Source organism: Zingiber officinale, chromosome 3B (genome assembly GCF_018446385.1).
Source record: "Zingiber officinale cultivar Zhangliang chromosome 3B, Zo_v1.1, whole genome shotgun sequence".
Taxonomy (NCBI): domain Eukaryota; kingdom Viridiplantae; phylum Streptophyta; class Magnoliopsida; order Zingiberales; family Zingiberaceae; genus Zingiber; species Zingiber officinale.
Window position 1 is genome coordinate 22,890,212 of NC_055991.1, and position 12,798 is coordinate 22,903,009.

The following is a 12,798-nucleotide window of genomic DNA, read 5'->3' on the forward strand; positions in this document are numbered from 1 at the left end:
AATCATCATTAATCAGATACCTTGATTATTTTTATTTTTTTTCAAATAAACCATGCACTGGGGCCGAAGTCACGTGTCTCCCACCTGTGCTATGTGGCAAAAAAGTTGTCGCGGGCCCCTCGCCGCTTGTTTTTAAATCCGAAGCTTGTGGACAAATAATTTGGCGCCGCGTGTCTGATACTTTTAGCAACTCCCAGATATTTTTTTTCACACTTTATTTATTTTTTTATATTCTTAATTTTGAGATTATTTTTTTCTCAGATATTTAAAGCGACCGATCTTTTCTTTCGTTGCTTCAGGAACTCCACTGCCAAGGAGAGGAGACGGCGACAGAGAAGCGGGCGAAGGGCGAGCGATTTGTCTCCTTCCTTGTGTTTCAAGATCAGGGAAGAAGCCGCGACTGCGACCGAGGTTGAGAAGAAAGAGAAGAGGTTGTTACAAAGGAAGAAAAGCCCTATCTACTACTGTGGGACATGTCCGCCGCTCAACTTTATTTTCCTTTGATTTTGATGGTTTACTTGTTTTGACCTCTTCTTTTGTCGTTGCCGATTCTTTTGTAATTCTTCGCATTAAATACCGTTGGTGGAAATTGAGTTTTTTAGCGATTCGGATGAAATCGAACTAGGGATGACGAAAACATCATTTTGCGTGTTCTTATTTGTTACTGATGATGGATGGAAAATTTTGGTGGTCTAGCCACTTTGAATCGCTCAACAAAGTTGAAAGTTTGGTCCAATGTCATCTGAAAAAAATCGGTTTGCAAACATAAATAAATAAATAAAATCTGAACTCGATTGAGGAACTGAAACAATCTGATTTTCCTCGATTGTGTGAGTTGGAGCTTCGTGTTTCTATGGTTTCCTTAACTTTTGAGCCTTGGTCATGAATTTGTATTCTAGTTTTTCTTTATTAATTCGTCTTTTAAATTTTTGAGAGGATAATTTTTTAGGCGATTAAAAAAAAAATTATCACTTTTTTGGCGGTTTCATTGAATAAAATAATATGACAGCTGCTGCTTAGAACTATTGTTATTCTTAAGTCTACGAATTGCTAGCATGGTTAGTTGCTGCTAACTTGATTTAGTTACCTATTTTATAATGTAGATGATGTTTTGAAATGCAGATATATATGACAGGAAAATTCTGAATAGATCAATAGTCTCTAAACCTCTGATACCTAACGAGTTTGATCAATTTATAGTGGCAGAGAGAATCCACAATTTTTAGTAGTTTGTCCAAATTTTGTCCTTATAGACATTAGAGAACTCGACAAGCTGATATTTAGGTGGTGGGGCATAAAATGCATATAAATCTCACCCGCTATGCCCTCTCCTTCTCTTTTTTGATATGATATTTTCAGATTAAGTAATTGATCACCCTTAGCAGATGTTTTAGCTGATTTTTTTTATCTTAATTTGTTCTCCTCCCCTAATATACGATCTAAAAGAACAAGAATCATTGAGAATCCAGCTCCAAAGAGGATTAGATCACAATCTATGTATCCAATATTTTAAAAGAAAATAAAGTATTTTTAAGAAAGAAAAATATAACCAACAACACACACTCATTTGATATGCAGCTATACAACTTTGATTGTTAGCTACATTGTTTTGTGTGATCCACTTTTTAATTGGCAGTTTACCTAAAGAAATCCTCTGATCTATATTTTGCTTGAAAATTCCAAATTTTCAGCAGCTATTTTAAACTTTTGGTTTGTCTTTATGATTGACAGGAGAAGAGTATTCCATCAATGAACGACATCCATCTGCCAAATAAGCAATTTTTTGTTAATGCAAGTCCATCTCTTGATGGCATTCAGTCTAAGGAACTGGCATTATCAGCAAAGGATCCACCGATTCGGGTATTTTTCTGAGATAAAGTTCAAAACCATGCAATGTGTTTCACTGATCAAATGAATTCTTAGTGCATTGTTGTTATTCTTGTGAATTAGGCGAGGAAACCTTACACGATTTCAAAGCAGCGAGAGAAGTGGACAGAAGAAGAGCATGAAAAGTTTTTAGAAGCCATTAAGTTCCATGGTCGTGCCTGGCGTCAAATACAAGGTGCTTCACAAGTTGCAATGACTTATGATGACATCATCAACTATTTTTTTCTTCTTTTGATCACTCTTGATTTGCAGAACATATTGGCACAAAAACTGTCATTCAAATCCGGAGCCATGCACAGAAGTTTTTCTCAAAGGTGTACTATTAGCTGTCCAGTATTTTTTTTCCTTTCGTATCAATTCATACTTGTTTTTTTCTCTTTTCTGATTTTTTTGCCTCAAATTCCAGGTTTACTGTGAATCAGACACCAGAAAGTATGTTGAGATACCTCCTCCACGGCCAAAGCGAAAGCCAATGCAGCCTTACCCCCATAAGCTGGTTCATGCATGCACTGCCGCGATTCCAAATGTGAAGCTACAGGAAAAATTCTCTCCTACAATTTCATTTTCTGACCAAGAGAGTGGGTCGCCTGTGTCAGTCTTATCTTTGGTTAATTCCAGAGCCTTGAAGCCTCAAAATATATGTGCATTACCATTATCGTCTATGGTCGGATCAGACTCAATGGAAACATCACCCAGTGATTCAGAGAATGGATGTTACTCCCCATCCTCATCAACTGTTCACCACCATCAAATATTACCATTGGATCTGGAAACTAATTCTTCAACTAATCTATACAAAACTTCACTGGTACTTCTTTTGAATCCTTTGATATCTCTTTATAATGCAATAGAAGAAGAACAATCTCATGATACTGCCTATTTCATTATTATCAGGGTGTTGATGTGCATAGAAAGAACTACATATCTCCCGAAAAGGTTTTGTCAGAGCAATCACAGGCAACTAGTTTGAAACTCTTTGGAAGAACACTTTCCATCACCAACTACAAAAATGCAGCTGAACGTTTTGAGGTTGTGCCAAATGTTGATGTCTCTACTGAAGAGAAAACTGACACCGACATGGAGGTGCAAACTAAATCATTTGTACAATTCTTTCCCTGCAAAAGTTCGAGCGGTGTTGTGAGCATAACTGCAGGTGATAGTGTGGCACCTTCTGTGTGTTCTCAAATTATTAAATCCAATGTTGCAGCGACACATATTCAACCTAAAGGTAAAGTTCAAATGAATTCTAAAGCTGAAGTAATTGATCCACTGCCTATCTGGAGTTCTTTTGAAGGAAGCCTATCCCTCACATTCACCAAGCAACAGAACATGATGTTCAAACTAGATATGCCTCTGAGAAGGACAGAAACTCCAACCATCCTAAAAGGATGTCCTAAGATCGTCATGGATGATGACAAGCAATCTGTGGAAGGACAAGAAGGTTCAGGATTGGAGGAGGTGCCTAGATGCACCAGTTACAGTCTAGAGAGAAGCAAAAACTCAGCTTTCTCGCGTGTCAAAGCAAGATAGACAGACCACAGGAGCAAGAGGTTTAGCGCCCTAAGGTGAAAAGTGAGTGTACCCAAGTATTCTTCTGATATATACATGAAGACTAACAGATCCTGTAGGCCATTGGTATCTGCTCCCTTTTTTGTATCTTAATCAAATAATTTTGTGTTGGAAATGTTTCTGGGTCATTCTCTTTGTTTCTATTGTGTACACATATAAGTTTGTGTTAGATATATATATTTTTTGTTTAATCTAAGGATCCCTTTTTATGTTACTGGTAGAAATCTAATTGGTGTTTTACCAAGAAATCATGCAGCAGATATTTGATATTGAAAGAGATAGTTGGGCTCTTCCATCTATTAGCCAATTTGTCAGTGTTTGGATTGCATATATAATATTGTTGTATGAAGTGCACACATTATATCTGTTAAGATTAAAAGACCATTGCAGCTCGGATAGTGAACCTGATCAGGATATTGCTCCTTTCTTTACGTATCAGAATATTGAATTGTTGGGAAGCAATATTACTATAACAACAACAACAACAACCAATTCTTATCTTATAGGTAAAGTCGGTTATATAAATGTTTTTACACTATTAACCTCTATCTCCTACTATATCATTATTTATATTTAAATAAATTTTATCTTATTTTATTATTGCTAATCAAGTTTTTTTTTTTTGTCTTTCTCTTGCTCATTTTATATGCATGTTTGTCATAATTTTACATCGCCTAATTGGAATATTTATTAATCATCTAAGTACATACTTGTACCATCTGAAATGTGTCTCTCAGAGTTTTCATTCAATAGATGTAACTCCGACTTTTTCTCTAATGCTCTCATTTCTTATTATATTTATTCTCGTATGCCCGCATATCCACCTTAACATTCTCATTTTTGCAACTCTCATATTCTGCTCATGTGCTCGAGTCATAGCTCAACATTCAGCTTTATATAACATAGCAGGTCAAACTGCAGTTTAGTAGAATTTTTCTTTAAGTTTTAGACGTATTTTACGATCACATAAAACACCTAATGTTATCCTCCATTCAACCATCTTGCTTGTATTTTATGTAAGATATTTCTCTCAATTCCTCCATCATTTTACAAAAAGAATCCTAAATATCTAAAGCTCACGGTTCCGGATAACTCGTCATCTCATATCTTAACAATTGTCTCATTATGTCTAATATTATTAAACTTAAATTTCATATATTATGTCTTTATTATACTAAGCCTAAAATCTTTCCTTTCTAGTATTTCCCGTCAAACTTTTAGTTTAGCATTTATTCTTTCATGTATTTCATCTACTAAAACAATATCATCTGCAAATAATATGCATCATGGTATTGTGTCTTGAATATGTGCAGCGAGTTCGTTCATAATTTATGTAAAAAGATAGAAACTTAGAGCTGGTTCTTGATGTAATCTTATCTTTATTGGAATTACTTTAGTTACTCCGCCTGAAGTTTTTACTCTAGTCGTTACATCCTCATACATATCTTTAATTAGTTCAATATATGTTACACTAACATTTCTCTTTTCTAGAATTCTCCGTATAATTTCTCTTCAAACTCTATCATAAGCTTTTTTAAGTTAATAAATACCATGTGTAGATCTTATTTTTGCTCATGATATTTTTCAATTAATTATTTAAGAAGATGTATAGCTTCTATTGTCGACCTTCTAGATATGAATCCAAATTGATTTTCGATCACCATGGCCTCCTTCCTTAATTTTTTTTTATTACTTTTTTCTAAAGTTTCATGGTACGACTCATTAGTTTAATACCCCTATAGTTTGCATAATTTGTGTTGGTACAATCTGCACTAATGATCTAACTTAGATTTTGATGAATGGCAAGCGAGTTAAGTTAAGTGTTTTTGTGATCTAATGCATTTACTGAGCATGTAGGGATTGGCAGATCTAGGGAATCTGACACCAGGCTGAAACCCAACTAGGTCTAAGAACTCGATAGTTGGTGCGAAGCCCGGATAGGTCAAAACACCGACTTGATATCTGGCGGGAAGTCCGATTTGGTCCACGGGGCCTGACAACTGGCCGAAGTCTAATTGGGTTTGCGGACCTGACAATTGGCAAAAAGACCTGGTGGGTCGATAAGCTGGTCAATAGACTACAAGTTAGTAAGTGAAGGTAAGTCACTGGAGGAAAAAAGTTTCAGTGAGAATAAGTCCAAGTTTGGACTTTAGATGCTAGTCCAGTTTAGGATCATATGGGACACCTAAATTGAGACCATGATTAGTTTCTAGTTTTAGAAAAATATAAACTAATTAATACTCTTATTTTATGTTTGTGTTAATCCTATTTTGCCGGGTATACTTTGTTTCTAGACTAACATACTTTGTAGCGGTCAAAAATTACTAAAAGTCTCGGATGAACAGTGTTTGTTGCGCCTCCTGCAATTAGAGACACCCCGGAGCAAAAGGCGCTTAGACGCCTCCTGGCGGTTGGAGGCGCCTCAAAGGTGTTGGAGGCACCTTCGTGCAGATAAGAGCCAACGGTCACAAAGCTTATCGAATGCGCAGATTACAGGGCTGGAGGCGCCTCGGAGGACGATTGAAGGCACCCTCAACATGATAAAAGCCACAGGAAGAGGATTTTTTTCTTTAAATAAATTTGCTTTCCTAAAAATGTTAGAAACTATTCATGTTGGTCGAGCACCTTTTTCAAGGAAATATAGAATAGCAGGAACGTTTGAATAAGTTTGATTATTTATCAAATCATAGAAATCCACTTTTCGAAGATCTCTCCCTTCTTGTCGAGATCGAACATCAATTGCAATGATTTGATAGATGGCTCATTGGGATAGATGCACGTAAGCAATCTCCCCCAGAAACGTATATCAACTCCAAAGCAGAAGGGATGAGGGTTGCAATTGGAAGCGCCCTCAACGACCAATAAAAGGAGGGTTGGAGTAGCCCTTCTCACTCATCAATAATCAACTTAAGTTCTAAGTGCTACAAACCTTCTGAATCTTTGGAAACGTTCGTCTACCACTGAGTTGCTCCTCCGAGTCATCCGACCATCTCCGGCAGACCAACAACAACACACGAGCGCGCACGTCCATAAAGTTGATAAAATTTAATTAAGTGTTGCTTTCTTTTTACTACTACTTTAAAAAGGAAGTGTAGGTTGTTATACTGTCCCTATCTTTGTATTCGATTACCATTTCCAGTAGTTTCGGAAGAGGCATTTAGTGGATTAACCGTCGATAAGTTTGTGGGACCTGAGTCTTGGAGTAGGAGTCATCGAAGGCTCCAAACTAAGTTAAATCGACCGAGTTTTTCCTTGTGTTCTTTTTAGTTTAAATTTTTCACTACGATTTTGTTTTAAATTTTTAAAATAACTCTGTTTTCAAAAACACGTGATTCATCCCCCCCCCTCCTCCTCTCAAGTGCTCATAGTCCAACAAGTGGTATCAGAGCTAAGTTAGCTCTGAATTGGTACAACCACCGATCGAACAGGAGGTTCATCGATTTTCAGTTTCTCTCGTTTAATTATAACTGTAACTTTTTCCCACACTACTTACCCCAAGACTTAGTCTTGGTATCTGTTTAAAGTTTTCTTTTTCAATAAACCAATGGCCTAAATCGAGGGATCTAGCACCATTCGTCCCCCGATGTTCAACGGAGATGACTTCTCATACCTGAAAAAATGGATGGAAGTATATCTGAAGACTGACTTCGACTAGTGGTTCAGCATAACAAAAGGATACAAGGTGTTAGTCAACCACCACATTGGAACTCCAATTGACCCGAAAATTTGGAATTCGGAGATGAAGAAGAAATCCCAAATAGACTTCAAGGCTCTCAACATAATCTGTGCGACCTCACGAAGGAGGAACTAAACCGCGTCGGCCCACACGAAAACACAAAGGAGTTGTGGGACAAGCTCATAAAACTATACGAAGGGACCAACGATACAAAGGTAACTAAAAGAGATTTGTTTTAAAATAGGTTATTTAATATCAAAATGCAAGAAGGAGAGACTGCAAGTCAGTTGCACGTGAGGATCAAGGACATCCTCAATAGGCTCCACACAATCGACTACCAGATAGAGAATCAAGATCTTATAAGGTACCCCTAAACACATTACCTCGAAATATATTATAGGCATTCATCATAGATGCCTATAAAATTTCGATGAATCTTTTAAAATTAAAATTAGATGAATTATTCTGTAAATAGAGTTGCACGAACAAACTAACACTAAATCCACCGAGAAAGGTATTGCTATCTTTGCAGGATTGTCCAAAGAAAAGTCCAGAACTAAACCGGAACCAAAAGTTGAATCTGACTCAAACTTAAACGATGAAGAGCACTTACTAAACCTGGTAAGAAAAATGTTCACTAAGAAAAATGAGTTCACCAAAAGGGACCTCTAGAAGATCAAGTCCACCTCCAACAACAATAAGGTGAATGTCACGTGCTTTGGGTGCAACAAAAATGGGCATCATAAGCACGATTGCTCGAATCTCAAAAAGAAGAAAGCCCTCAAGAAGACTTGGGATGAGTCGTCATCGGAAGAATCGGGCAGGAACAAATCGAAGCACACCAACTACCTCGCACTGACAGCGTCCAAACCAGAATCGAAAAATGAATCAGAAGATGGGTCCGAACCCGAATCAAGCCACGAGTCTGTACTCGTTTCCGAAGGTTCCAATGAGGTATAAACTGGTTTAAGTAAAAAGTTTTTCAAAATAATTACATATTTATATAAGAAATTGACTATTTTTGAAAATCAAATAAATGAACTAAGTATAGAAAATAAAACACTGAACAAACAACTAAAGTTAACTTCAAAGACTAAGCCAATTCAAGCTAAAATCCCAACTCAACTAAAGTTAACTTCAAAGACTAAGCCGATTCAAGCTAGAATCCCAACTCAAGTTGCAAAACTTGAGGAGGATAATTCCATATTGAAAGGCGAAGTAGTTGAACTAAAACAACTTTTAGAAAAATTCACAACTAGATCCAAGTATCCTAATATGATACTTGAATCACAAAGAGTTGTGTACAATAAGTTCGGACTCGGATATAAGTCCAACTCGACTAACAAGACTTTTATATTTCTAGTAACCTAAAATAAAAATCAAATCAAAACTTGGGTTCCAAAAATGTATCTAACCATGGAAGTAGGACCAAATCAATATTGTGTAGCTAAGAATTAAATAAATTATATAAAACAATAAACTAATAAATCAAATAATTTAAACCCAAACTTTAAATTAACTAAAACAAACTTGGGCCATAAGTCTAAAATAAAACCAAAAACTAACTATTGATTTTATAATTATAAAATAAATAAACATAAACTAAAAATCAAAACAAAATGCAAAAGCAATAATTTAAAGGGAATGACCAGAATAGCTAGCACCTCGCGAATCTAGCCTATCCGATTGGGTAATTAAGGACCAGATAATTTGATCTTTGACCAACATAATATCAAGATGGGGTAAGATGATAGCACGTTAGGAAAACTCGATCTAGGAAGTCAGGTAGGGTAAAGCGTATCCTATTTGGTCTACTTAGCTGAATGAAACTAACCAAAGGTACCTCGCCACATCCTAAACTAGTTAGGCCAAGGTTTATTAATAGGAAAATTAAATGTCCAATTTCATAAAAAGGTTTTGTCTAGAAGTGGTCATTGCTCCGATATCCAAGAAGGTTTTGTCCCGTGCCTCGCCAAAGCTTGGAAGTCGATTTTTGAAATGTGTATTTAATTTACTGACAGTTAAACCTGAACATAATACAAAGTCAAATTATCTTCAAATATAAAATCAACTAATTCATCTCATAAAATTATAGAAATACCTTGATTGATAAATTAAACCGAATACCTTGATTAATAAATTCAACCGAGTGATATGATTAATGACCCAAAATTTAATTAAATGGTAATTTAATTCCACTTTGAATATTAATTTAATTAAATATTAATTCAATTAAACCCTAAATATTAATCCACTTAAACTTTAAAATAAAGTTAATTAAATATTAAAAATTAAATTAAAACTTAAAATTAAAATAAAATTAAACGTAATGTTAATTATGTATTACATTAAAAAAATTTAAAAATTATTTTAAAAGTATTTTAAAATTATTCTAAAAATTATTTTTAAAATATTTTAGAAATTATTTTAAAAATTATATTAAAAATCTTTTAAAAATTTATTTCAAAAATATTTTAAAAATTATGTTAAAAATATATTAAAAATTATTTTAAAAAATATTTTTTTAAAAAAAATAATTTAAAAAATAAATATATTATCTTAAAAACTTAGTTTAAAGCTAAAACCTGAAAACTTACTTACAACGTATACTTAAATTAAAACTTAATAAAATTAATTTAAACCTAAAGTTTACTTAAAGTAAGTAAATTAATTCATTTAAACCTAAATATTAATTAAATTAATTATAATTTAATTAACGTAAACTTAAAACTAAATTAAATAATTAATAAGTAAATAATTAAAATTATTTTAATTAAATTAAATTTAAAATGTTAATCTAACCTTAATTGATAATTTAAGATAACCTCAATTGAAAACTCAATTTAATTAATACCTTAATTTAATTTAACCTAATTAACTAAATTAAATAATTAATAAATAAATAATTAAAATTATTTTAATTAAATTAAATTTAAAACGTTAATCTAACCTTAATTGATAATTTAAGATAACCTCAATTGAAAATTCAATTTAATTAATACCTTAATTTAATTTAACCTAATTAAAACTTTATACTAAATTCAAATCACTCAAATTACTAATCAATTAACTTAAATCTCAATTAATAACTAAATATTATTAATCCAAAATAAATAATTAATTTAATTGTTTTGAAAATTAATTAATCAATTAATACTTAAATTAATTACAACGTAATCCTTAATTTAACCTAAATTAAAATATAATTAAACTTAACTTAATACAATTAAATTTAAATAATAATTAATCAATATTGATAATAAACAATTCAATTTAGTTTCAAATAAACTATCAATCCAAACATAAACCTATTAAATACCCTTAATTCGAACTTAAGTTATCTTTAACTTAATGGAACATTAGTAACCAATTAATTCATTTGGTCTAAAAATTAATTAACTTAATGCTAGAATAATTTTCTAAAATAATTAATTAATGATTAATTTAACAATCTCAAATTAATTAAACTTAACTTATAATTTTTCAAGGTTACATATTTTATGAAAATCAATATTCCAGCGGTAAGTCCCTTAAACAATTAGATAAAGCTCCTTGATAACTATAGATATGAGATTAAGGTGAAGTGTCAACTTAGGGGGAGAAAAGAGCAAAAACTTAGAAAAACTTTTTCAAACTCTTGAATAATATTCTAAAAAGAAATTCTAAACTATTTTGCTCAATCTTTTTAAAAAATATTTTGAAAGACACTTTATAACTTTAAAAATTATTTTGAAAAATCTTCTAAAGTTAAAAATGCTTTAGAAATTATTCTTTGAAAATCCTTTCAAAAATTAAATTTTATGAAACCTCTTTTCACAATGTTTTGAAAACTACTTTCTAAAAGTATTTTTGAAATTACTTTCTAAAAGTATTTTTGAAATTACTTTCAAAAATTACTTTGAAAGTTAAACTTTAAAAAATTACTTTGCAATACCTTGAAAATTAGTTTGAAAAATATTTTAAAATTTATTTTAAAAAATAAAACTTTTTGAAAAATTAATTGTTAGCTTAAATTCTTTTACTTATAAATTTCACTTAAATTTTTTCTTTAAATTTGTTTTAAAGAAAATATTTACTTAAAAAAAATTAAATCTTTAGTTAATTTATTTAAGAAACACGTTTATCTTAAATTAAAAAATACACACTTGTACAATATTTTTTTTAAAAAAATTACTTAGTAACTCTTTGAAAAGTCAAATAAAAGGTTGAAAATTACTTTCCAAGGATTTTTGTAATTTTTGTTGGAAAATTATGTTTTAGGATTATTTTGTATAAGAAAAATCTATAGTTAAAAATCTTTTGAAATCTTCACTTTAACTCGTTTTACTTAAAAGTACTTAAAAAATACTATTATTTCATAAAATCACTTACCAATCAATATTTAAAAAAAAATCTTTTTTTTTTGCAAAATTATTATTCATCAAAATTTTTTACAAATGAATTTAAAATTCTTACCATCTCTTTTTAACTCAAAAAAATTCTGACTCTGCCTAACGATTCATATGATTTATTTATTTTCTTGCTTGTTTTTTTTAATGAATGTCAAAGGGGAAGATTAGGGTTAAGTTAGAACGGAGATTAATTTGATAAAAAGTTTGGTTAAGTTAGAACAAATTATGTAGAAGATTAAGTTGATAAATTCAAAGCTAACTCTACAACTCAAAATGATCTAGAAATAAATACGAATTCAAAATCTAAAATTCTTAGATCATTCTTGCAGTCACTTCTTCTATTTTATTTTCTCTAACTTAAATCAGGTTGTCATTACATCAAAATGGGGGAGATTGTTAGTGTAATCAGCACTAACGGTCTAACTCAGGTTTTAATGAATAACAAATGAGTTAAGCTAGGTGTTTTTATGATATAATGCATTTACCAAGTATGCAGGGATTGACGGATCTCGGGGATCTGACACCAAACTGAAACCCAATTAGGTCTGAGGATTCGATAGTTGGTGCGAAGTCCAGATAGGTCAAAGGGTCAATCTGATTTCTCGCGAAAAATCTGACTAAGTCCACGGAGCTGAACAACTAGACGAAATCCAGTTGGGTCTGCAGACTTGACAATTGGAGAAAAGACCTGGTGGGTCAAGAGGCTAGTCAATAGACTGCAAGTTGGTAAGTGAAGGCAGGTCACTAGAAAAGAGAGTTCCTGTGAGGATGAGTCTAAGTTTGGACTTTAGGCGCTGGTCTAATTTAAGTTCAGTTGAGACACCTAACGTGAGATCATGACTAGTTTCTCGTCTTGGAAAGATGGAAACTAATTAATATTCTTATTTTATATTTGTGCTAACCCTATTTTACAGAGGTGAAAAAGTACAAAAAGTCCAGGATAAATAGTGCTTAAGGCGCCTCCTAGCGATTGGAGGCACCCCGAAGCAAAAGGTGTTGAGGTGCCCTGGATCGAGGGTTGGAGACACCTCAAAGGTGTTGGAGGCGCCCTCGCACAAATAAGAGCCAATGGTCGTCGGTGCCTTGGAGGACGATTAAAGTCACCCTCAACAGGATAAAAAAACGTAGGAAGCGGAGGTTGTCGACTTCGAAGCAGAAGGGATGAGGGTTGCGATTGGAGGCGCCCGAAGACTATTGGAGGTTCCCTCAACAACCAATAAAAGGAGAGTTGGAGTAGTTCTTCTCACTCATCAATAATCAACTCAAGTTCTAAGT

General features: G+C 32.7%; 1 protein-coding gene across 2 annotated transcripts; it reads left to right on the forward strand.

Moving 5' to 3' along the window:
• Positions 1–213: 213 nt before the first annotated feature.
• LOC122056181 (protein REVEILLE 2-like) lies at positions 214–3,652 on the forward strand. 2 transcript variants are annotated; one of them, XM_042618014.1, is made up of 6 exons: positions 214–475; positions 1,732–1,860; positions 1,951–2,062; positions 2,140–2,201; positions 2,294–2,695; positions 2,782–3,652. In XM_042618014.1, the coding sequence occupies exons 2-6, from the start codon at positions 1,750–1,752 to the stop codon at positions 3,415–3,417; spliced, it is 1,323 nt and encodes a 440-aa protein (XP_042473948.1). In that variant the 5' UTR covers positions 214–475; positions 1,732–1,749; the 3' UTR covers positions 3,418–3,652. The 2 variants fall into 2 exon arrangements, with proteins under 2 accessions (XP_042473948.1, XP_042473947.1); XM_042618013.1 differs by having other exon boundaries at positions 215–431.
• The last annotated feature ends 9,146 nt before the right edge of the window (positions 3,653–12,798 follow it).

Bases quoted from the DNA above. Each gene is read 5' to 3' on its own strand.
- LOC122056181 (XM_042618014.1), top strand. From the start codon at position 1,750: ATGAACGACATCCATCTGCCAAATAAGCAATTTTTTGTTAATGCAAGT. The intron at 1,861-1,950 runs GTATTTTTCTGA...CTTGTGAATTAG, and splicing joins CAAAGGATCCACCGATTCGG to GCGAGGAAACCTTACACGAT. The intron at 2,696-2,781 runs GTACTTCTTTTG...CATTATTATCAG, and splicing joins ATCTATACAAAACTTCACTG to GGTGTTGATGTGCATAGAAA.